At 41.0% G+C, this 25,573-nt stretch overlaps 1 protein-coding gene across 6 annotated transcripts in view; it reads left to right on the top strand.

Annotated features, from left to right (window-relative positions):
• SMOC1 (SPARC related modular calcium binding 1) overlaps window positions 1–25,573 on the top strand; it is a 165,946-nt gene that overhangs the window by 57,862 nt on the left and 82,511 nt on the right. For all 6 annotated transcript variants that reach the window (XM_048949787.1, XM_048949786.1, XM_048949784.1 and 3 more), the window contains exons 2-3: window positions 16,586–16,757; window positions 23,130–23,242. In XM_048949787.1, coding sequence (XP_048805744.1) covers window positions 16,688–16,757; window positions 23,130–23,242 — 183 coding nt within the window. In that variant the 5' untranslated portion in view covers window positions 16,586–16,687. The remainder of the gene's footprint in view (window positions 1–16,585; window positions 16,758–23,129; window positions 23,243–25,573) is intronic.

Here is a 25,573-nt window from a genome sequence, read left to right as displayed (position 1 = left end):
TTGTGAAGCTGTCCCATGGAACTGACAGCAGCAGTAGAGCTGTCCCAAGCCAGTAATGGTACCTTTGTGCCTTAGCTGCTTAGTGTTGCATGGGAAGAACTTTATCTGAAAGCAATGTTTATCTTAAGCTGCTTATCCTGTTAAAATACACTTCTGCTTATGTAGGAAAAAAGATGGAGGGGAAAACAGGATTAACTATTAACACTTTTTGGTGTGTGTTTTGTTTGTTATTGATACATATCTACTATGCACCTAATGAATCTGCGTGAATTACTACCTCTTGAACGATACGGTCCAACTGTAAAATGCTGCAAAGACTAACTACTGACTTTTGTATTTTCCTATAGCAAGCAACCTTCTGATTGTTGAGCTTAAAAGCGGTCTTTTAGAACCTTATTTTTGTAGGGTGGTATTCTGGAGGAGGAACAACATTGCTGTTGCTTTGATTTGCTGTAAGTGTTTGATGCTTTCTATATTTCTATCCTTTCTGGATAGAAATATTGAATCAGAGTGTCATAATTTTGCAGAATGTTCAGGCCCCATAAGTAAATTATCATTTGAAGGCCACATTAGTACAATGTCTTTCAAACAAATTGACATCTCCCTAAATTCATACTGCTTATACTGAGTTTATGCAGGAGTACTATGTTTCTTGGGCCGGTATCACTTCAAGTTGAATGGGTTTTTTTGTTTGGTTGGTTTTTGGTTCTGTTTTGTTTTTTAATAAAGTATTTAGCCATCTGAAGCATTACATGCATTCAGAGCTGCTCAGTTGAGAGGACAAATTTGAGTAAAAAAATGTTTTAGGGACATTGTCATTAGTCCTTGATAACCTGTGATTCAGGGTGACTAGTTGCATCGCTAAGCATCTCTCCAGCTTTGTTTCCTGATCTTTAGGAATTCATTCAGAAGCAGATTTTTATGGACTCATACTTACATTTTGGGTAGTTCTGAAGAAACTTCTTTCCATGGTTAATGATATACTCAGGTCTTGTTTGAGGATTTCTTGTAAAAATTTCTGTGTAGAAGACCATCTGTTGCTTGCAAACCTGGGATTCACCCGATTTAGAGCACTTTAAGTGACTCTTTTAAGAAAAGAACTTAGTTGAAGATCTCTGCTCTGAGGCAGTCTTCATATTCTGACAGAATCAAATTCTGGGCACAGACATGGGGAATGATTAAATGAGCAAGGTATATGAATTTGCCTGCTGGAGCCAAAGATTTCTGTCAGCCTCTTTGCGTGCAAACTTTAGAGCTTCCCTCCCTTAAACCTTGCTCACAGGTGTTCAAAATCTGGCTCTGGCTTTACCTATTGAAACTTTCCCTCCCTTTTACCTAGGGATTAATGATGACTAAATTACCCTGCAAACTTTTCTAAGAAGTTTGTGTTGGGCTCCGTTGAGAAATGAGGAAATTCCAGTGGTGGGGGGAGAGGGAAGAAGAAAGCTGCTTGGCAGAGGCTTCACAGCCAGGCTTGGGAACTGCAAGAAGTTCTAGTCCTGTGTGAGCTATAACATACCTTTACTCTTAGCAGGTTTTGAGTAAGAAAAGTAGCTGAATCCAGAAGTGAATTCTCTACAGGACAACTTGCTGTTGTTTTCAAACATTTTGTATTTTCTTAAGGATAATTTGCTTACTTTTTTTTTTTTTTTTTTTTTTTCAGGCAGTGCTAATGCTTTCGTGTCACTGTCCTGATACTCAAATGTAACTGTATTTTGTGGTGCTTCCAAGAAATCTTTGCATGAAACTAAGCTGCTGCTACCATGTCAAGTGGCCAACACTAGGTGATACCCAGAGGCTTGTTAGGGAAAGGAGACAAAGCTACTCAGACTTTGTCCTGTCACAGAAATATAATGAAAATCAAATCTGTTTTATGGGCCCACAGTTTTTCTTCCAGTATGATGGTTCAAAAACTGGACAACATTTGGACTGGCTTACTTATGACTTACCTCTCTACAGCCTAGATTCAGAGTCTTGTGAAAACAAAACAAAATGCTGGCTAAAATATACAGCTCAAGTAATCGAACTGTAACTGGTAAAAGAAGATTGGGGATTGAAATTCAAGTGATAGAAAAGGATTACTGAGTACAATTACAGCTTTTGAGAGTTTGGGTAATAATTTCCTCTTCCTATTTGCATTCTGAATGAAAAACTGGCTAATGAAGTAGTATGGGTTTCTAAGTGGAGCTGAGATGAGAGGGAAGATCTAGGAAGCTGCTTAAGTTGTGAATCAGAGAGGAGAAGCTGGAACAATAAAGAGGGATGGGAATGAACCAGCGGGTTGGTATGCAATTAAACCTGGTAAGAAGATGCTTGGTGCATGAGCTGGTAAGCTGGTAATGATATTTATATCTCTAAGATGTAAGTATAACTGCTAATGAAAAATCTTTCAAAGGCAGTTATGGGATTGGTCATTCCGTGCACAAGAGCTTGCATTCTTTGAGGGGAGGAACAGACATGGCTCTTCTCTGCTTTAACGTTTTCCCAAAGATTTCAGTATTTTCTGAGAAGATACTGGAAGAAAGTTGATTTAAGTGTGTAGGACTTGTCTGAATCTAGAAGGTTGAATCTGAGGAGGAGCAATGGCCAAGAGTGAGAACCTAGGGGATCTGGATACAAGGCTTGAGTACAGAAATGTGCTACTTGCAAGTCAGGATGGACATTAATGAGCAGGCTGTTTCAGTCATGCTAATATCTATACCATATTTCAGCTTTCAAGGGTCAGTAAAATCTTACAGCTAGGCCAAGTATGCAATTATTTCTTGTGCACCAAAAACCAATTTTTATGTAACCATGCAATTTCTTAAAACAGACATTTTAAGAGACAGGTCTCAGTTGAACTAAACTGATCTAGAATTTGCCTGGAGTCCTATCAAGCAATATAAAAGTGAGTTTTGCTAATTCTTTCCTTCCTGTTTGTATGGCTAAATCTTGCTGGATTCATTTCGAAACTTGATTTCTCCCTCCAATTATCTCCTCCTGATATTGGACCAAAAAACTTGTAAGAGGTATATGTGACTCAACATGTTTGTGAAGACAGCTGCTGTCTGAGGAAACAGTTCATCCTGGAAAGGTTGCTGAGCTGAGGGGAGAGGAAAATATGTAGCTTTTGTCTGTTTTTTCACTTTCCTCCCTCCCTGAACTTCCACCACAACAAGCTACTCTTCAGCCAGAAATCCCCAGAAAGCTAGTTGCCTGGATGCTACTGCCACCTGACTTGAGGCTATTTAAATATCACAGACAAAGCCTTTTTGTGGGTGTGGATGACTACAATCACAGACTAGGTTTTTGTCTCTCTCAGCTAGCGTCTGCAGTACTTAATAGCTGTAGTGCCTAGAGCTCTCCTGAGGCTTACTTTTGAGCAGGGTGAGGGAGCATGATTTTCTAGTGTCTTACTCGTTTAGATGAGAAAGAACTCATCCTGTAATTGATAGATGGGTGGCTATAGGCAGACAGAAGAAGGGAAGAGAGATACTTCATCTCCCTTGTTCCCTGCTAATGTACTAGTTTGCCTGCTATACTCTCAAGCAGTACAGTACCACCTGAGCTGAGCAGTAAGTACCCTGCCCTTCTTTTATGATATTCAGAGACAAAGCCAGACTTGCTTCTTCTAAATATTTCGACTGATGCCACTTTGTTCTTTCTGGGTTCATCTTTGTATAGGGCACAGTCCAGGCTATTGGCAAGGTGGGGCATACTCTCCAAATGAGAAGAATGACCTTAATCTTTGGGATCAGAAAAGCAAACTCCTTCAAGTGAGATCAAACCCACCAGCTTCATGTGTTCTAGGAGGTGTGAAGAAAGAAATCTGTTCTCCCTTATGCGGAGGAAACTCCCGGTGCTCTTCCAGGTGTGGTGGTGACAGGATCACTAATTACTCTTCATAGTTCAAAGAAGTCACAAGAAAAAAGTGTATGCAGCAGCTGGTGTCACATGCTGCTTTAAGTCTGTCAACTAAAAATGTAACTTTGGTCTTTGTCCACTTTGAGAAGTCCAACCAGTGAGCCTGTGTATGTGTTTGTACTGAGGCCAGGTCTTAGACCAGACTGAAAGAGATCCAGAAAATCTAAGGAATCCAGATAAAGCCACAGCTGTTTTGCCATAGCTTTCTCAATAACATGCCCTGAAAAGGAAGATGAGAGAGTGCAGCGATCTTGCCAATTATGTGTGTCAAGGATTTATTATGCAAAGGTTTCATATTTGCTTATATTAAGACTGATACCCTACTCCCTTCAGGGAAGCAGGCAGCAGAAATAGACCAATATGTACATTAGTAGTGGGTTTTTTTTGGTGTGTGTGTTTGCTTTTTTTTTTTTTTTTTTTTTTAGCTTCCATTGGAGGCACAAATCATTAGCACAAAGTTAACTGAGCACTTCCAGAACCCCAGTGAGTAGTGCAATTGATTGGAGGAAAGTTAACCTTAGGAGTTCCATGTGAATTTGGACTAGACATGGCTACTTCTATAAGAAATTGACACCCTGGATGGAAGAGCTCTTGTTTGAAGGTATGCCACTAGCCTGGACAGCTTTTGACTCTGAGGATCTTAGTACAGCCCTTGTATTTAAGAGTCAACTTGAAATGCTCTAAAACTTAGTTCTGCAGAAAGCGGGGAAATTAAGTCTGTCACTAACAAAAAGGAATCTTCATAAGCATTCTGCAGCTCCCCACCCAAGTGTGAAAAATAGTTCAGTGTCTCTGGAATCAACCTTTCCTCTAAGCTGAAAGCAAACAGATACTAAAATAAACAATTCCATAGTACAGAAATGTAAAAAAGCTGTCAAACTGAGAGAGTGAACAGCCTGTATGAAGATCAGTCACTCTCTAATGTCGTTCTGCTTGGATGTGGGGATTAAGTATTTGTATAACATAGTGGGGTGAGGGAAAGGGATGCAATATGATGGAAAAGGAATGTTATATCTTACTGTGGAAGCTCATAACAATGACCTGGTGCAGCATAAAGACACCTGTAAATGCTTCTGCTTTCAAAGACATCTCTATCCTTGCTTTCTCTTCCATATATTAACAACTCAGGAGTCTTAGAACTGCAATGCTCTAAGGTTAGCGATGACTCTTGTAGATGTCTTTGAGAGGGCTGCTGTTTGGAACAAGCTTCTCCTGGAGGAAATTGTGGGAGACAGTGTCAAAGGTTTTGCTGGAGTCTAGGTAGGCTCCATCAACAGTCTTTGCATCATCCAGCAGGCAGGTAACTCAATCATAGAGAGAGATCAGCTTGGTCAAGTAGGACCTAACTTTCATGAGCCCACATTGGCTGGGCCCGACCCCTTGGTTGTCCTGTGCATACCATCTGATTTCCCTCAAGATGATCTGCTTCATAATCTTTCCTGGTATTGAGGTCAGGCTGACAGGCCTGTAGTTCCCCAGATCCTCCATACAACCTTTCTGTAGAAGGGAGTTATGTTGGCAAGCCTTTGACCCTCTGGGACCTCCCCAGTTCAGCAGAAACATTGATAGATGGTAGAAAGTGGCTTGACAATCATCTCTGCCAGCTTTCTCAGCACTCTTGGGTGAATCCCATCTGGTCACTGGCATCTTGCTCCCAAGCTTTCAAAAGGTATATAAACTCTATACTTGAATAGGATAGAAAAGCTTGCATGCTAACAATTTGCCAGTTTGAAATGGCATTGCCTGGTGTGTAGTAAGCAGCAGTACAATAGCTATACTAATGTTTGATTTGTTTTTAATTTCTTCAAGTTTCTGATCAGCATCTAAGTTACTGCTGCAACTCTGAGAGAGATGTGTAACTGTAAAGGAATCCTGTCTGCAGAAATTAAAAAAAAATATTTACTCATTGTGTACACTAACGCATTCCTGAACGTTGTCTGTTGCTGACAGCAGATGATGGAATTAAAGCTAATGAAGATCCTTTGTTTTTTGCCTAGCATAAGTGTTTTATCTTAGAACTGTCTCTAGCTTATTCAACTCCTGAAGCAGCTAGTACATCTTGCTCTGTTATGGAAAGTTTATTGTGTATTTAGATGATCATATTAAGTAATATTTTTGAGGTGAGAACAAATAATTAAATCTTCATACTGGCAAAATTGAAGTTTGTGCCCTGTGCCTTCCACTCACAACAAGTTCTTCCATTTGTGGTCCAGAAAGGCTTCAGCAATGGGGAAAGCTTCTCTGCTACTGCCTGTGCTGTGCCAAGAAGTTTTGACCGACAGTCCAAGGAAGCATTTTCCACCATTATTCATACAGAGCAGAGGACTAAACTCTGCTGGTGATTGCCCCCTACACAACTGAAGGAAGCATTTGGTTTAAATGTAGGAGGAAAGATGAGAAATATGAGTTTCATACGCCCTTTCTTGATTCTTTACCTCTTGCTTTAAATTCCTGGCTGGCATAGTTCCTTTCTTGCTAAACAGGACTATTTTATTGTGAATTTAAACCCTGCCTTTGATGAATGCATCCGTTTATGTCAGTGTAGAATTCACTGAGATAGATTTGGCATTTGGAGCAGTAAGTGTTAAAAGGTGAAAGGCAGGAGCCTTACAATGACAAAAGCACCTTATTGGAGGGCTATTCTGAGGACTCTATGCTGATCTGCTCAAGCAAGAGTTGAGATTGCTGAATGGTATGTACTTAAATGTTATCATTTGATTTGTAAAGCTGAGTCTCTGAAAGCACCTTTCTGCAGCTCACACATTGACAATCTGAAAGCCAAATAGTTGCTTGTGTGATTAGACTGTGGATGTAACTACTGCAGTGCTTCATAGGAGGAGCAAAGAGGATATCATAGCTATTCACCGAACAGTTAGTACTTTTACTGAGAATGTATCTTTACTGTTGTTTCTTAATCCATAGACTGAAGGCCAGGGAATGAGACAGCCTTTAAGATACTAGGAGAAAATCTCTTTGAGAACTCTGGAACAAGGCTGGTCATAAATCTGAGAAAAATATTACTTTCATAGCGCTGACAAAATGAGCTGCTCTGTATTTAATAAGAAAACATGATATTCTGTAATTAAGAAGGCGAAGTTCCTCTTTCTTTTCTTCAGTTTCACTGATTTTGATACTTTAGAGGAGAACTGGAGTAAATAAGGGTGACCTCCTTTATTACTCTGTGTAACTGTTGGGGTTAAAACCCAGATGCAGAAGTAGACCTTCTGTGGAAGGAGACAGGTAAGAGAGCTTCAGAAGCATTGATCCTGGAGTGTTGATGATAGTGTGTATAAAGTCAAATGGAAGTCAAACGGAATGTGGTGAGCCTCTTGGTACAGCCACCTTCCCCTGAGTTTGGTTCATCATGGCTTTTGGATAACATGAAGGTACATGTAGATAACAAAAGTATAATCTTTAATGTTCACGGTACCTTCTTTTTCAATATCCCTCCCATGCAATGGAATGTCAGATCTGGCATTCAGTTAGTGTACCTCTACTGATGGGCAGCCAGCCCTCGCTGGGTTTTGAACTAATGAGCTCAGCTATTTCTAATATCTGTGTCTTGATTCTGCTGTTGGCAGCAGTAACAACTATAATGGAGGCTGGATGCCAACTTCAATTTGAATGCCTCTTTCAGTGTTATAGGAGAACTGATTTAAGAAGAACTGAAACATGTAGGGCTGTGGAGTTTTAATGGGTGGCATTTTCAATCCTGGAAAATCTACAGGAACAAAACCGTATTTCTTACAGTACCCTTGTATAATTCTGTTTTCATTTTCCTCAACTCTAAAGATATGGCTATCAAGCTGTGCCTGTAAAACTGGTTAAGCCTCACTTTTTCTCATGTGATGATCTGCTAGCAGAGTACAGCACTTTGAGGAATTGTAGTTCTCTATATACACCTGTCTTGTTTACAGTTATAATATGTAATGCATATGGCTAATCACTGAAATGAGACTGGCAGTGGTAAAGACTAGATAGTGGCTATTTTTCTTGTTTTGCCAATTTGGGATATTTAGAAAGCTTATCAGCTGATAGAGAAACTCAATTTAGAACAGGTGCCCTGCTTGTATAGCAATAACACTGAGGAAGGAAAGGGAAAAAGTACTTTTTGTTTAGTATGAGACTGCTTAGGAGAAGGATTTGAATGACTTGATATCAGGTGATGCAGACAAATTGTAAGGACTTTTGGATTGAAGGAGAAGTCATTTGTAGCTGGCAGGCTACTAATGGAAACTTGGACTGTGTTTACTTCACATAGATCATTCATTTGAGAGTGCTTCAAAAAAACTTGGTTATAATCAGACATGCTTGCAGTTACTGTGCATCCTTACAGTACAGAACAGATGTATGTAAGAAACTTATTTGAAATGAAGAATCCTCTACTCTTTGAAACAAGTTTGGAACAAGGAAGAAGAGTTGCGCTGTTCAGTACAATGTAGTGAAAAGTAATGTTGGGAAAACTCCCATTAGTATTTTTGAAACAAGTTCATGAAAAGGGTCTCACACTTGTTCTTGAGCAGTAATAGGTCCCACAAAGATTCTAATGCAATTATTGGGAAGGAAGTAAATATAGACAGAGAGGAGGAGTACTATGGAATATACAGCTAGAGCTCATTAGGTGAATTTCTGTCTTTCTCAGCTTGCTTTTTCTGTCCGCAGTACTCCCAGCTCTTTCAGATGGCAAAAAGGGTATTCCTAGGGCTAACTGTAGCCATTTCTACTGGAGGGAGTACAACCCAGAAAATGAGCTCAGGAAATTATTCCTTCATAGCTACTTTCTGCACCTATGTGGGAAGTTTAATCATCAGAACTCTGCAAAGTCTGAAGCTGACATGAAGCTTGTTGTATGGTGAAGGGTAAGAAAGCATGTACTTGAGTCTCCTACTTGATTCAGGAGAGTCCAGAGGCAAGAGAATTTGCTCCAGATCATGGGGAGCCTATTCAGTGGTTTAAGGCACAAAAACTTTCCTGTGTAAGGATAGGGAATGCTGTCCACAAAAGTCTTACTTGAGAAACTGCCCTCTATTTAACTATACAACTTCTATTCTGCTGCTTTCTTGGGACTTGAGATTCTATACACTATTACAGTAGAATAGTTAACTTTTCACTTTCTAGTGACAGCACAGTTATAATCCTGCTGTACTTACTGGGGAAAAGAACAGCCTCAGCTATCATGACAAACTAAAGTAGGGGATATGGCTCCTAAAAGGAGGCTAACTTGGCATAAGTTGTACAGAATGATGTTTTGAAGTCTGCTTTTGTTTTTGAGTTATGCAAAAGATGACTCCTAAACCAGACAGTAATACAGATTATTAAACAATGCAATTTATTAAAGACAACATTCCACCTTTAAGTCAATGGAAGATTTGCCATTGTTTCCTTTGGGACAAGAAATTCATTGCTTGACTATGCAAACATCTGGATTTTCTATCTGGTTCAATGTTATATATAGTAGCACAGCTAATGAGAAGAAGCTAGTCCAAGTTAAACATACCTCCTCTTGTCAATGTGTTTGACAAATTAAATTTAATCTCAAATTTGTTCTAGGCTTGCGTGTCATCTTGGCTACAAGAATAATCTGACTATGAGCGTGAGCTTTGACAGAAGCTGAAGTAATGTTATTTCAAAGGAATTAAATCAGATTCTACTTTAATACTGCCAAACTAGAAAGGTTTAGAAATCATGTTAGAATTATAAAATAAAAACTTCTGTTCAAGCGTTATGTTCTAGATATTTGTTTTCTTCCAGTTGATCAGCGTACTGATCTGTGATCCAACTACTGATCTAATATGCTGCAACAAGCTAGATATTTATCAAACTGAAGAGACTTTTATACACATACCTGCATCTCCTTTTTAAAAAATTCTGTGGAAGAGGAAAGGATTATTTAAAAAGCTTAAATGAAGTTCTTTATGTCTTAGTATGTGGCATTTTCCTTCCCACAAACGAACTTTAGTTAAACGATTCTACTTACTGCATAACCTTGCACCTTGATAGTAAAAGAGGCTGCTTTAAAAATTTACTCTCATGCTGTAATGGCTTTTTCTTGTTTAATTTCTGAAGACAAAACCAACCAAACAACAGAAACAAGAAAAACGTACACAGCCACCCCCTGCAAAACAACAACCCAACAAACAAAAAGCTCAGTAGAGCGTTTCTGGGACTGGTCAAATTCTGAGGCTTTTCTACTCAGCTATTTGTTGTAGGTGAGCCCTTAGACAATTTCCTTGGCTCTAGTCCTTCATCTTCTACAAGCACAGTACAGCTTCTGCAACATATTTTCTTCACAAGCCGACTCCCCAGACCAAAGTATTATTTCCATAGCTAGAAGTCTTCTAGCAGATGAAGCATGATGCTTGAGCTCTCTCCTTCCTTGTGGGGGCTTGCACAGAATAAAAATTGAGGGAGAGGGTGAATGACTGCAAAAACAAGATTTCCAGCCTGTAAAGGGAAAAAAACTGTCTTTAATTGAACTCCTACAAATACATACAGAGTTTGTCTGCTTTGTGGTTTGATCACGTATGTTTGCCCAGCATTCACCATCCTCAAGCATGCAGGCTGTGTGCTTTGAACCCATTCTTGTTTGCACAGCTGGGGGCCCGGGGTTGAAACATAAGTGGTGCTTTAACTTAGGCTAGAACTCTTTGCAGGTGGGATGATTCAAGGAATAAAAGTGCTGCAGTATCCTTCTCTTAAGTCCTCCCTGTCTGAGGATGGAGCAGGGCCATTTTAAAATTTGTTGGGAATGCTTGAAGTTGGGGTATGAAACTGTAAGGAGGCAGAAAGTACCCATTCAGAGACTGAACTTATTGACATGTAGATCATTGAGAAACTTGGGTTTAAAACCTTACCTGTCTGGTTGAAAGTGAAGTACATATTTCCAAAAAGGGAATATTACAATCAGCTAATCCTTCTTCCCACCACAATACACAGCTGTTTTTGCAGGAAGCTGCCTTTGAAATTTCTTGCTTTTTTTTTCTTTCTGCTAGATAAGATCTGAGGCTGAAGCCCCTGCTCAGCTACTGGGAGCTGTGGTGGCTCTGGATGGCTGACATCTACATGCACATGAGGGATACTGCAAACCATGATGGTCCCGTCCCTGCCAGAGTTTTAAAAGCTTTCAGATTTTCTTTCTGTGTTTCTAGAAGCCAAACGTTTTGATTCTCTGGCTTAGAGCAGGGTCATCGACACCTTCGAGGGCTGCTAGGTTCCATGGCAGGAAACCTGGCTAAGATCCCAAACTTGTGGCTGGAGTTGAAGTTCTTGGGCCCTATAGGCAGCCTGCCATGGGGCTTAAAGTCTAGCCATGATTAAAACAGGGACTTGGCTCCAGTTCTTCCTCCTGTATGGTTGGTTGCACCAGTTTGGAGCTTGAAACCAAGGCATAAATCTGTAAGGTTAAAACTAGGAAATGTTGAAATGATGCTTTCCAACAACAACAGAAGTGTCCAGAAGTTTATAGTCTCTTCTAATGTATAAAATGGTATGGTTTTCCTGGGGAATTCTCCCTGGGAAGGACTGGCTCATTTGTACTTAAGACAGGCCAGTCTGAGTGCTTAGACAAATGGGTGACTGCACACCTAGATTGATCGCTTTTTCCAAGGGTATATTCTAGAGGGTCTTTAAACTTGAAGTCTGCCAAAACTGGAATAGGGCATTGCGTATTCTGTTTCCTCTATCTCTTTACTCCTCATTAATTTAGGCAGCAGCCTGCACTACTGCTGTGAAATAAAGCTGCTAACCAGCTGAGGCACCTCTGGTTTGATCTGCAGCGGACACTTTTCTTTTAGATTTGTTTTTTAATAGACTTCCAGTTTCTCATGTTCCTGTCACTTGTGTCCCTTGCTCCTTCTTTTCCTTGAAACTTTGCTAAAGCACTTTGTGCCGTGGCCATTTCTTGCCATCCCTATCACAAAGGGCTGTGCTGTTCTGTTTGTGCTTATAATGTACCCAGATGGTGAATAGAATGAGTGACCACCAAGCTCATTTTCACTTGTGGGGTCAGACCTTTCTCGGCTAAATAACACAAGTGTTCCCAGCTGCTGTGCAGCTGCAGGGAGTCTGCTTTCCTTCACAAGCATTAAAAACCCTTTAATCAGTGTTTGTTGTTTGTCAGCAGTGGTGTTGAGGTGTGGAGAAAAAGAACAGATATGCTTTGTTGGCAAAGTTAACTTTATTTTGACCTCTTATCTTTCCTTTTTCTTTTCAAGTCTGAAGAAGCAGAAAGTAGTTTGGGAAGTGGTTTCTGCAAGCACCTGTGTAAATGTATTTGCTAAAGGAGGAGGTTTATGTCCTTATTCAGATACAGCATTTGACATGAAATGATGCTCTGAGAACTGCAGTGAACTCTTTAGAGCAGGGACTCAAACTGATTGGTGTTGGAACAGGGCAGGATCCTTTAATGTAAGCAAATACTGTGAAAATGTATTGTTGCCTCGTTCTAATGTTACTTATGATAATTTTATTATAGAGTCTGTGTTTAACAAATACCATTTAAATATGGTCAATTACAACATTTTCTTAGAAAATAGATTCTACCAGCTAGCTTTTGTGCGTTTTGTTATTGCTGTTTGTTTTGTTTTTGCTTCTGCTTCTAATGCTTCTTCTCCCTTGGAGGGAAGGGGAGGAGAGAAAAGGACTGATAAGCCCAGTAACACCCTTTCCAGTCCCATTTGTTTTGCATGTCATCTGATCTGAAGGAAATGAGAACACAGGTATCGAGAAGAGGCTTCGAGAAATCTCAGAGCTAAGATAACGATTTCCCTATTCTTTCTGGGTGAGGCTTTGGAATGGCTAGTGCTGCACATTTTTTTGCAGGGTTGCTTTTTCCCTGGCTGCAGAACTGCTTACATGGTGTGCCTGTGCGCGTGTAGAGCACCCAATATACCTCCACGTGTGCTGATCACCCCGTTGTTTGCAAAGCCTGTTTGCGTGGGAGCCCCAGGGCTGTTAGGACTTTGATTCAAGAGTTATAGGACAGTCTGTGTGAAAAGTCCGATACGTAATCTCCTCTCTGAAGGGAGCAGAGATTTGCAGGGGTGCTGTAGTGACGCCAGTGGGGTTGGTGGCCAGGCCTTGTGGGCAGCATGTCTGCCTTGCTCATGGCCTTCCCTGTCCCAGTGGTGCCTCCTGTTGCAGCCAAGGGCTCTCTGGGAGCTGAGTCCTGCTCACTCAGCGGGGAGGAAGGACTGGAAACAAGGAACTTGTGAATTGTAGGCCTAGCTGTGACAGTGATAGATTTGAGTGCTCTCCCATTTGTTCCCTGTCCCAAGTGGGCACACACGTTTCAGCATTCATCCAAGCGTTTTTCTGCTGTACGTTGCTGAGGCTGCTAACAAAGGAGCATTCTTGGAGAGGCAAAATGCTAGAAAGAAAATATCCTGCCTGTGCTGGGGGGGGGGATGAGCACTCAAGATAACTGTTACCTTAAGTATCCGTGGATGGACTGTGTTGGTGATTGCTTGTGTTACATGACCACCTCTAGAAATGGTGGATAAAGAGCTGCCATTTTGTTATCTGAAAGCTGCCAAGCAGAGATGAAGGCTTAGAGCCATGGTGGAGCAGGTGTCCTGACAGAGGTGGGTTTGAGCCTTTAGCAATGCCTGCAGGGGATGCAGCCTTGCTGGCAGTTCTAGCTGCTCACGTGGACCCTGATCAGACAGGCACAATCCTGGATCCTTCTGGAAGTTAATGCAAACTTTGCTATTAAAATCTAGTTGAACAAAACAAGCACCATCTTGTGCAGCTACATAAACCATAAACTTTTTTGGCAAGGCAGGTGTGGCATCTTCAGTGCCTGGAAAGCACCTAACATGCTGTGTGGGCTCCCTGCTGTAATCCAAATTACAAATGCTAAAAAGGCTTTGATATATATATTTTTTTAGGTGGTTCTTGGCTTCATTTGGGTAGGCAAGGACTTCATAGAGACTGCATTGGGGCACTCTGCATGTTTCCTCAGGCCCTCGTAATTAATCAATGTCAAGCTGTTCCTTCTCATCCCTCTGTGAGGAGGCACCCATGGAAAGCTGTTCCATAGCCCTAGTTTCAGCTCATTTGTATTGGCTGCCTGAGAGGGGCATTGTGTTCCTCATCCATGCCCTCTCTGGGAGCAGAAGCAGTCCTGTCCCATAAGGCCCTCTGGCAAGTATTGTGGTGCAGGCAGCAGGATGCTTAGGTGAGTTTTCAATATGTTTGCGATATGATTTGATGGTGGAAAATAATGTTCTGTTTTTTGGTGCTCCTCTGGATAGCTCTGGTACATGGAACTCAGTTTCTGGTGAAAGGAGTTTGCAAAAGTGACTTCATGCTGATAGCTCAAGCCCTCAGTCATGATAAGTGACAAATATGCCTATCCTTCTGAAGCAGAGTGGCTTCTGTGTTTAACTGAATGCTTAACCACAGCATGTGTACTGAGCTATGCTGTCAGGCTCTTCTGCTTTTAAAGTCTGTTTACATAGACAGCTGAAAAGCTTTGCAGGTCTGTCACAGTCTCTGACATTACACACTGGGAGGACTCTTCAGCATCAGCGGTCTGCTGCCTGTTGGTGTATGTTTAGAGACACTGGGGATCTTTGCACCTCAGGAGCTACAGAAAACATGGCTGTACCAGAGTAATTTCAAGCTAACTTCTGGTAGACAAGAACTGGGCAAAAATCTGGTCCGGTTTTACAGTGTTTTTATAGTCTAGTCCAGGTCTCTATAAACCATTTAAAATTGCCTTCAGGTTTAAATTTTCCAATTTCCCATTTGGAACAGGTGTTGCCAGGTTATAGAAAGCGTTGCAGAAAGGGAACAAAAACATTTAAAAAACTCTGCTGTTACAAATTTTGGCAAATCTGACAGATGAGAATTGGAAAAAAAAAAGTTTGCCCCACCCAAGTTAAAACAAGTGCAGACCTTGCTTACTTTTCCCAGCTGTCAGATTTTAATAGGGTTCTTAGTAACGCATGAGTCTTCAAAAGACCCACCAGTATAGGACTAATATGTTTTCATATGAAAATATTCAATTTCTCAATTGTTTTTCATCTTGCTTAATTGAGAGGGAGAATGAGAGCAAAGAATTTTTTTTTAAATGTCAAAAAACAAATTTCTGAGATGCACATTGCTGGAGTGGTTAAAAACCATCCCAAACTAGGCTTCAGGCAATGTTTTTTCAGCAGCTTTAACCTCAAAGCATGGAGCAGACAGCTTTGTAGGCAACTGTAACACCAAGGTGATTATGGCAGTGACTCACACTTCCCTGTAAGGCATCCAGCTATCAACACACTTGGAGAGTGTGGCTTTGTGCATGCAAGCATGGTGTCAGTCAGTGCCCACTTGCCAGCCAGCTCCAAACTGCAGAGCTCTTAAGTGGTTTGACAGCGTGCTGGGATCGTGGTGTGTGTCAGAGAGCAGCTCTGGTTCCCTCGGGCTTGAGAGAGGCTTTAGAGATGGAGCTTAGGAAGGGGAAGTGCAAGACAGGCTTAACTTCCCATCCGTTTTCCTTGCTTAATCCTCATGGCGCTCATTTAAAGTCTGCTGTGAGCAGATAGTTGGGTTTGGGAAGAAGTGGGGATTTGACTATTTAACCACTAAACAAGGCAGTGAAAAGGGCTGCTACTGTCCTGATGAAACTCTAGGCCAGTGATGATGGAAAAACAAATAATAATCAGGGTCTTTGGGAAGACAGCATGAACTTGGGAAAGAAACCTGGTTTTGCTGCAGGCTGGTTGGAGTGCAGCTGGGAGTATAATGGTAACCCATCACCAGTTGTTGGGCTTTGCAGGGAACAAGCTGGTGGAAGGGGAGGGCTTGTCCTTATGTGCATTGTGGCTTTCACTGTCTCCAAAATATAAGGCAGAAATTAGGATGACTTCAGAGAAGGGGAACAGCAGTGATGTGGTGTGGAGAACATTAGGGTGAGCACTTGGGATGCTGGGATTTCAGTGCTGAGAGACTGATGAGAAAGGAGTGCCACATGCATGTAGAAAAATAAGCTGCATCTGCATTACATGCTCAGAAAGAAGAGACATTCAGAAAGATGGCAAATTCAAATCTTCTATGGGAAGTAGTTCTTCATGTAGTTTGCAGTTAGATTGTTAGCTGGTGACATGGGGAAGCAGCAAAATGTGGCCTTGTGAGTGTGCAGGTCTGTGCTGCTTCAGGCGGTATCTGCCAATGATATAAGTAATGCTTTAATTAATAAACAAATGAACTGGTGATATAAAGCTGGCCACATCCATGGTTCACCTACAGGGGCCAATCTTGATAGGTTGTTTGGGTTCCTCCATCTTTGGTGATGGGTTTCTTGCACCTCTAACTAAAGTTGTCTCGTACCAGATGCTGTTTGTGTCAGGGCACTGGGCAAGCTGGGCTGATGTGACTCAGTATTGCCCTTCCCGTGTGGGTTGTGTTTGGCTTTGCACATCTTGTGTTTTCAGAGGTGAGGCAGAGTGAGTAATATTTCCCTTCTACTAAAGAAAATGGAATGGCAAAGACCCTTAAAAAATAAAAAAATGTATGTGTTTCATTTTAAGTTCCCTTCAGGCAAAGTCAGCTTTGGTAGGCGGCTTAAACTGCATTATAGACTGTATTGCTATTGTCAGAAAAACAAAGTGTGCTGTGCTGTGTTTTGGGAAGCTAAACAAAACTAATTTTTTCCTCCCACTCTCCCTCCCTTTTTTTTCCTCATTCTCTTCAGTTTTTAATAAGCGACCGTGACAGAGACCCTCAGTGTAACCTGCATTGCTCCAGGTCCCAGTCCAAACCACTCTGTGCCTCCGATGGCAGAACATATGAGTCCATGTGTGACTACCAGCGAGCCAAGTGCCGGGAGTCAAGCCTGAGTGTGACACATCGTGGCCGGTGCAAAGGTAGGTGAATTTCAACTCCTTTGAGGGGGGGAATGGCAGAATGGCAGTCCTGCCCACTGACAGACTGCTTGCTTGAGTTTGTTACCATGCACTGAGAGTAAACTGATTGCATCAACAAATAACAAATTGCATCAACAAATCAACAAATAATGCATCAACAAGGGCATGGGTATCTGAAACTGGAATGTAGGTGACGGGGCTAAGAACTAGTGGAATTATGAATGAAAGAGGTCAAAGGAGTCAGAGACGCCCAAGAAGAAGGCCCCAAATGTGTGTCCATGGGGTAACATGAGCTGACTTGTGGAAATGCAAAACCAGATCCTCCAAGAAGAGATTTTCCTTGCTACTGCACCAGAGAGAAACTGGGATACCTTTGGGAGATAGGAGTGTGGAGTGAGGAAGAATGTGTATGCACATTAGGTGATGTGCAAGCCTGAAAAAGGACCTTTTCACTATTTCTGTACTGAACTAAATAAGAAGACAGAATGCATGCAAGTCTTTGTGTGTCTTCTGCCATTGCACCTTTACTTAGAAGTGAGGATATTGTCTTTCTCTCAATTCAGCATTTCTTCTGCGTAGCATAGAGATAAAGCTGCTACTTTTTATTTTAGGAATGTTGGTGTCTTGTCACACAAATGGTTTACTTCTGCAGTGAAGTGAAAAATCATCGAGTGCATTTTCTGAGAGCACAATTGACTCAGGGGGCAGATGGCACAGATGTTTTTAGCAGTTGGTTAAAGTGACAGGAGAAACTCATTAGAATCCCTGTGGAAAGATAAATGGTTGAAAAAGGCTTACTTCTATGATTTTTCTTAGTGCTGCTGGGTTGTTTTATGGCAGCTTCTCTCCTACAGCAGAGTGGCTTAAATAAAGTGAAAAGAAAACTCCAATTCCACACTGAAACTGGCACATAAACTGGCACCATTCAGTCATTTCAAACATAAGATCTGTAGTGTGGTACAGCTGTGTGCAAAAACTTCTGTTTCTGGAAATGACGAACATGCTGATTGCAAAACTGTACAGTCTATCATGATTGCAAGGCCTCCCAGGGAAATAACTAAATTTGTTCTCTTAAGCACAGGTGAAGTATACTTTTCCTTTTTGTACACTCAGATAACTGAAATGTTTAGCTGAAACTGCTTGTATTCTCCTTTCCCTTTTCCCATTATCCTGTTTCACTGCACAGCCACCTAATAACATGATAACGTTTGACAACAGCAAGTCTTGCTTATAGCCCACTGTCTAACATTTCAGTGAATCGCTGGGAAGTACAAATAATCCTTTAACTATTATATTTAACTTTGCTGGTGCTGCTATAGAAAAGTACTTTATTCTTCTAGTCACGGTGGGGCTATGGCCTCTGCTTGTGCATAGAGATCATTGTTCTTGTGAATGCAGACAGCTGCAAAACAGGTGTGCTTAACTACATACAGGTCTGTATCTTGTATTCTCAATAAGGGAATAGCACCAGTAGTTCTTGAGCACATTCTACCGCTTGCAGTGGAGCGCTGTGTTCATGCTGAACAGCCTTTGTTCCTCCTGCGTGACGAAGGTATTCTACAGAGGAACTCCTGTAGAACTAGAAGGGATCCTGGAGGAAATTCTGGTAGACACCATATCCAAGACTTTATTCTTGTGAAATTAGCAGTCTTAACTTGTGCCTCCTTCTCCAAGGAGGAAGTGGAAATCTGGTAAATAAAATAAGGAAAAGAGGAAGTACATTGTCCTGGGCCCCAGATTACCTTAGGTTTCCATATCCTGATAACTTGAACTATACTGTGCTAAGGCAAGCAGAATGGTTTCCATAGTGAGAAGAGAGCAGAACCTTTTGGAATCAGCTTCACTTTCTCTCTCAAGAAGCCTTTAAGGGTGAAATCTTGTCATTCCTTCAGGAACTCTAACTTTTATTCACTGAAATTCATGCAGTACTAAATTATCCTAACTCCTTCCCTTCCCTTATGGACACACCAGTTCTGAAGGATTAAAAGAGTAGCTTAAAAAGATCAACCTGTGGCATCCATGACAAATGGAGCCTTGTTGATGAGATTTCAGAGAATCATTCCAGATGTGCTATGTGTAAAATACACAGCAAAGCACGTGTACCCAGATATTTGGTCAGCTGGCCTGGTAAGATCTTATGTTAAATAACAAAATTCTACAGGAATGGTGGACAAATACTAGTTAAATGAGTCTTGGCAAGCTCTCAAGATTGTTCAGTGATTTTTTTTTTTAGGTATATTGGCTATCTGTGTCTTAAGCACCTAAGTTCAGTGTTAACCAGCAATTTGTAGGAACTTATTTGCCCTATTTAATTAAAAAAGGAGTTGGGGTGTATTCAGAAGGTTTCCCTTTGGATTTATGGTGTTTGGTTTTGAAAAGTGATGGTACAGAACTTGTTCTGCAATCATAAGTCACAGTGTAGGAAGAATCTGCAAGTTACTGATGGGAATTGTAACAGAAGTCTTCAGCCTGTATTCCTGGGAGATCTTGGTGAATGCATCTTTGGCTAGAGTGCTGGAAAGGGAGATCTCATTGTGACTAGTGATATGTTGCTTGAAAAGTCCTTGTTCTTCTACCTACTGTTCTCACTGGGAGGGAAAAATTTTCCTTCTTTTTTTCTGTCCATTTACTAGATCAGTGTATTTCATCTTTGAACTTTCTTATTCCTATTGAAGGGTGGAGAAAAATAAATCCTTCTTTCTCAAAATCTGATATTTTCAATCGTTTTTCAAATTTTGACATGTTTTTAGATCTGCTCTAAATAAGGTAGGGAACAGCAGTGGTGTCTGGGTATCAAGGATGCAGCAAAGTATGACAGCATGGAAGGAAACGTGTTGGAGACTGCAGGACTTTAGAAATGAAATGGAAAACAGTGGGGAGTGTGGAGAATGATTGACATTGTGTGAGACAGATGAGCACATTTTTGTAGTTGGCTCAGCTCCCATTTTTGCCTATTTCGTGTAAGGACACGAATCATTGGCTGGAGAAAACGGATATGAATCTGCTGATTTCGGAATAGCTGGACTGTCTTGTGTCTGATGGGGGTCTGGCTTGTATGTGAGATGGTTACCTAATGCAACTATTAATAGTTGCTGTTTGGATCGATTTTTGCCCTTTGGGCTTTTGATAAAAACAAATCTAAATAGTTTTTAGATTTTTGTGGTTACATAGTATAGATTTGCTGCTAGCTTTCTGTAGATGCCCGAAGATGTTTTGCTTTGTATTATTAGGACCTTTAGTCTTCATACCATGATGCTGTGTTGTGTCAAAACTGCCTCTACCTGTTGAAGTGAGAGTGCTGGAATTTTTGGGACTTATTCAGGAGTGCATTGTGTATATTATGAGGGACATGGTGGTCTTGTTTGAATAAACTATTCATGGATAAGATCAGCCATGGTAACTAGCCAACTTCATTGCAAAATCCAAAATTACGTGCACCTGTAGTCTGTAGATTAGGCCCCAGATGTCAGAAACATCACGTGTAGTTCAGTCTCCTGGTTGCCAGCCATCAGCCTGAGAATGAATTTTCTTTAAAAGGCAGCTTTCTGAGCTGCAGTGAAACTGTCTTAAGCTTGAAGGCATTTAAAACAAAATTATTAAACAGCTTGGCTTTTTGAAAGGTCATCCTGTTTTGTTTTGCTTTTCCCACCTTACTTATGGAAGGGGAGAAGGTCTTCTTTAGTCTGAGATGTAAAACTGGAATGCAGTAATGACATTCTGTTTTGTAAGCTTGGTGTTTGATAATTCTGAGAACATTTTTAAGAAAAGAGAAGAAAAAGTACATCTTATATTCGGGGTGAGCCATTTGGCAGCTACTTTTTAATGCTTGGCACTTATGTAATATTTTATATTTTATAATTAATAAAGCAAAAATAGCAAGGTGAAGTAATCCCACTGAAATCACATGTTGTTGCAAACATTATAAAAATACCAGCCTGTGGAGTGAGGATTGACAGTCATTTTTAAAAACAAATGGGCAAATGTTGATATTAAAGGCACTGTTCTTACTGGATCAGTCTGCGAAACAACAGACAAAAAAGATAGCAGCATACACACACCTCTCCCGCCTGTGCAGCAGAGATGATTATTCCAAGTCAAAACTGTAAAAGGTCTGGCACGACCCTTGGAAATCAATGAGGGAGGAGGGGAGAAATAATTACTGCCGAGTGTTTGTGAAGAGGAAAAATATTTGCCATCTTCCCTGTGCTTCTTCAGCAACAATTTCTGAAATGATGCCTCTTGAGCAAAAGGTTGAATTGTGAAAGAGGATGATGCAACAGTGATGAGCTCTTAAACTCTTTGTTGTAGTGGTGGTGTGCTACACAATGTGATCAACTGTGTGAAAGGAGAGTTTGCTATGTAAAGACCTGTTACAATTGCTAGAAAAGATAGGGACACTTACTTGTACCACGTTTATACCATCTTTTCCTTCTGTTGAGAGCTTGGTTTTGTGTGCATTAGGCAAATTGAAAGGGGATTGGAGATGACAGTTCTCTACCTGGACTCCAAGCATCTTCATGCTAGAAGGGTACCATGAAAAGTTTGTTCCTACCATCATGGTGAAGCATGCAGTTTCAGTTATGTAGGTACTGCTGTGCATGAGGGTTAAGTGCACAAGCACTGATGTGGATGCTATGTGGAAATGCTTTACATTTCTTTTTTGTAATAATGTCCTATGTCATGCCAAGCTAGATTAGACTCCTGGGCTTGAACAGGAAATCTGCAGGTGACGGTTAGATATTCCAATTAACAGCATTGCCAGTGCTTCTTCTCCAGCAGAACTAGCACGTAGCTTGCAAACCTGTCCTCCAGTGGAGGTGTGCAAACAGAATCTGACTGTCTGGTCACTTTTGCATCCAAAAATTGAAATTCCAGCCTTCATGTTATATCGGGGCTAACTTAATCAGCAAACAAACAAAATAAAACCTACTACTGCTTCTCAAAATTCAGTGTAAATTTAAGACAGTCTTTAAACTCTGTAATAATCTTAGTCTTTTTATGAGTTCATCTTAGGTCCACCTGAGATCAAAGGCCCACTTGCTGAGGGCATTGTGCAAACCACTGGCAAACAAATTACAGTGTAAACATGGGAGTTACATAGGGTCAGTGGGGATACAAGGTCGTAGGGAGGTGGGGTCTCTGGTTGTTGGTCAGTGGCAGAACTGATGGAGGCCTTCTTGCTCTGTAACCCAACACTTAAGCTACAGATATCTGTGCTGAATACTTTGCTGCAAATATTGATCTTTTTTTTTCTTTTTTTTTTTTTTTCCAAACAGGAAGGGGCTGATTTCCGTAATTTCATAAGAGTTTTTAAATACTTACTGGGGAGTGTGTTAATGTGATGCATTTAAAATGAAATTGCATAGATAATATTAGCAAACCTGAATCTTGGTCTCTTGAGTCATCAGTTGTATGAAGTTCTCATCTTGAACACTTTTTTTACACTTAAAATCTTTCAGTCTGTGGATTCCTGTGAAAAGAAAGGAGGTGCTGGTCCCTGTCAGTCCCATAGAAGCAGATGTTTGCTGTTTTCCTCCTTTACAGTCTGAAAGCAGTACTGTTAAACATTGTGCTTTTGAATGTAAACACAGAGTCAATCTATATCTATATAGGATAAATCTCCTTTTTGACCCATCAGTCAGTCTTATCTGGGCCTACATTCTGTGAAGGTGCACTAGAGCTGGAAGGGTTTAAGGTCATGTTACATGCAGCCGTCAGCTGAAATAAATACAGAACTGAATTTTTAACCCCTTCAAGCTCAGCTCACAGAGTAACATTTCTTCTTGCTGGCAGATTAGGTGGTATGAGGTGGTGTAATGCATACCTAGCTATAAGCTATGGGACTAGAGGTAGAAGATGGGTTTCAGTAAACCACAGGCATCTACTTTGTCTGAATGACATGAAGGTGAAAGCTTAGCTGGTTAACTGGTTATTTTGGCATCTAGAATTGCTCTGAGAATCTTTGCTGGGGCCATCCCTGCTTTCACATTGTTCACTTCTCAGCTTAAATTATTTGGCTTATGCTCAGTTACAGGCTGTTAACAATTGAACAAACACAACTTCCTCCAGAAGGACCTTTCACTATGTAAATATTATGCATGGAAGAAGCCTTTAATGTAGATGACCGTAAATGCTGCTGCCAAGAGGAATTAGGCAGCTCTTCATTAATTGTTTCAAAGTTTGACGCTATAGATTTGTATTTGGGAGTCATCACTGCTAACTCCATTGCTGCTTTTTTAATGTGCAGATAATGGTTGTTGATGTCTTTTTTTTTTTCTTCTTCTTCCTCTCAGCTGTAATGTGCACCTGGTAGCTATGAAGAATCCAAATGGGTATTTGCAATCTAAGTGGGGTTTGCTTCTCTTCTTGTAGATGCTGGCCAAAGCAAGTGTCGGTTAGAGAGAGCTCAAGCACTGGAACAGGCAAAGAAGCCCCAGGAAGCAGTTTTCATCCCAGAATGCAATGAGGATGGATCATTCACACAGGTAAAGTTTTTATTGCCTTCCTCTTAGTGACTACAAAGGATTTACTGCTAGGATGTGAGCCAAGTGAGAATGGCAATGTGGGTACACAGCCTGATTACTAAGGTGAAGGTGCTGAAAGCTGAGGACTTTAACCAAGAGGAAATTTTGATTTGGTCACTGTTTGTACCTTAAGACACATGCATATGTGATATCATTTACCTCCATTGTAGCACAGAAGCAAATCATCTAAGCTGGAAGTTGCTGGGGAGACCAAGTTTTCTCTTAAGATGTGCTGAAAAGTGCATTTTAACTCAGATAGTACAGGGTGAACCAAGCTCACTGTGCTTTTACCTGTGCTTCATCTATCTCAGCGTAAGAGTGGTCTACTGAGCTTCTTCTCTCTGTGTGGCACTTGTTGTTGACATACTCTTTCTTCTTATTCTTTGCCCTGTTGTGGCTTGAGGATCTAGAAAGGAAGTAATGAGAATTGTTTAGGGTTTTGATTCTTAAGTGGTTACTTGCTGGAACTAAGTGGTGTGCTGGGTTAGTAGACTGTTTCATAATCTTGCTTCTCTTGAGAAGCAGTTATCCCAAGCAGGGCTAGCAGGAGAGGCTCATTGTTTGTTGACCTTTAATATCTGTGCAAAATCAGTAGTCAATCGTGATCACTGAAAATCTTTCACAAACAATTCAACTGGGAGAGGTCCTGCAGGCTCCCAAAGAAGTTGGAATAGTTGTGGCAAAAAGAAAGTACTCTTGAAGGAAATTTGGAGAGGAAGAGTGGTCTGCTAATCATAAAACGGTTTGTGTTGGAAGGGATCTGAAGAATCACCTAGACACCTTTCACTTTGATCAGGTTGCTCACAGCTCCATCCGACCTTGCCTTGAACACTTGCAGTGATGGGACACTGCCAATGCAGGGTAGAAATGTGCAACATTATTTGGCTGTTACCATTGGCATTTTGAGTAGTGTTCTAGTGCTGACTGAACTGGATGTTAAAAATGGTTTGTGTGCTGTTCCCTGGCAGATAGGAAATGTAAGACGTGTGCTCACCGTGGCAGATCTCAAAAACCTAAATTCTGCATCCTTGGTGGCTTTGTGAGCTTGGGTAAAACACGCAACATTTTGTCGTGGCTTCCCTGTGTCTAGCTCTGTTCTAGATATCTTGTGTCTCTGAAAAATCTGAGGATTTGGTAGTTGTTGTTTGCAAAGTCTTTGGAAGGTTTTTAGAAAATCCAAAGTAAAATCAATATTGGCTTCAAAAAGATGAGAATCTCAGAAGGCTTTGGGGCTAGTTCAAACACTTTGCAATGCCTAAGGAAAAAGGAAAGATTTTTTTGTGATAACCCATGAAAAGTCTGTATTCCCCCTTGGCCTTACCCTCCCATTATCTGTTGCGTGGGAGTGTTTTTGTTTTGTTGTTGTGTTCTTTTTTTTCATGGTGAAGTGGGGAAAGTTTTCTCCATCGTGCCAACTCTGCATACTTCTTTGGAGCAGCATCATACTGATGTGCAGCATGGAGCATCTTCGGAAGCTGGGAGTAAGAGATACGGCCGCGGTTTCTTAAAATCTGACTGCAGTCTCAACCAATTGTTGAAATTGGATTTTGTGCAGAGTTGCTCATGTTATGTTGGCACTGGAATGGAATACTTATAAAAACCTAGCAGAGCAGCCAACTGATTGTTGCGTGTTGAACTTGGTAGTTCAAGAAGAAAGGAGTAAGGAAAGCTGACTTGTAGTGTTTGTCAGCTGTCCATCAGCCTTTTGGAGATTAGAGTAGGGGATGCAGGTGATTCTTTATAAGCTAGAATGAGGGCAAAGTTGATAAAGCTTTATTTTAGACAGGCTTAGCTGGTAGATGGGTGCTGGCATCTGGACTGTGGAGCAGTTATTGGGCCTCTTTTCTGCACATTCCCTGGCCAGTGTGGTTTGCCAGTGTTCTCAGTGGAGCAGCAGCATGAAACTGCTTAGAAAAAAATGTGTATTCTGATCTGATGGCCAAGTGATGTTTCACATTCTTCCTTTATTTAGTTCTATCTGCTGTGAACATGAAAATTCTTTTGTTTTACCTGGCACGTGGAGGAAAGCCCATGATCCTTTTGCAATTGGCATTAACTGAAATTCATATCATTCCTTGGATCTTAACGCCCTGTGTTCCACATACCTCAGGAGCAAGCTTCATGGGCTGTATTGCAACATTTAAGGTTGTTGTCCCTGCCGAAGATGTGAATGAAAAACAATGGCTGAGGAAGCTAACTGGTTTCAATCTGCATTTGAGCCAAACATTTTAGCTTCTGGTTCAAATTAATTTAACTTGATTTTAAAAGCATGATTAAAAAGTAGAATCTTAG

This window comes from Lagopus muta, chromosome 6 (genome assembly GCF_023343835.1).
Source record: "Lagopus muta isolate bLagMut1 chromosome 6, bLagMut1 primary, whole genome shotgun sequence".
Lineage (NCBI taxonomy): Eukaryota > Metazoa > Chordata > Aves > Galliformes > Phasianidae > Lagopus > Lagopus muta.
Note: the sequence above shows the minus strand (reverse complement) of the source record. Positions and strands in the feature narration are given on the sequence as shown.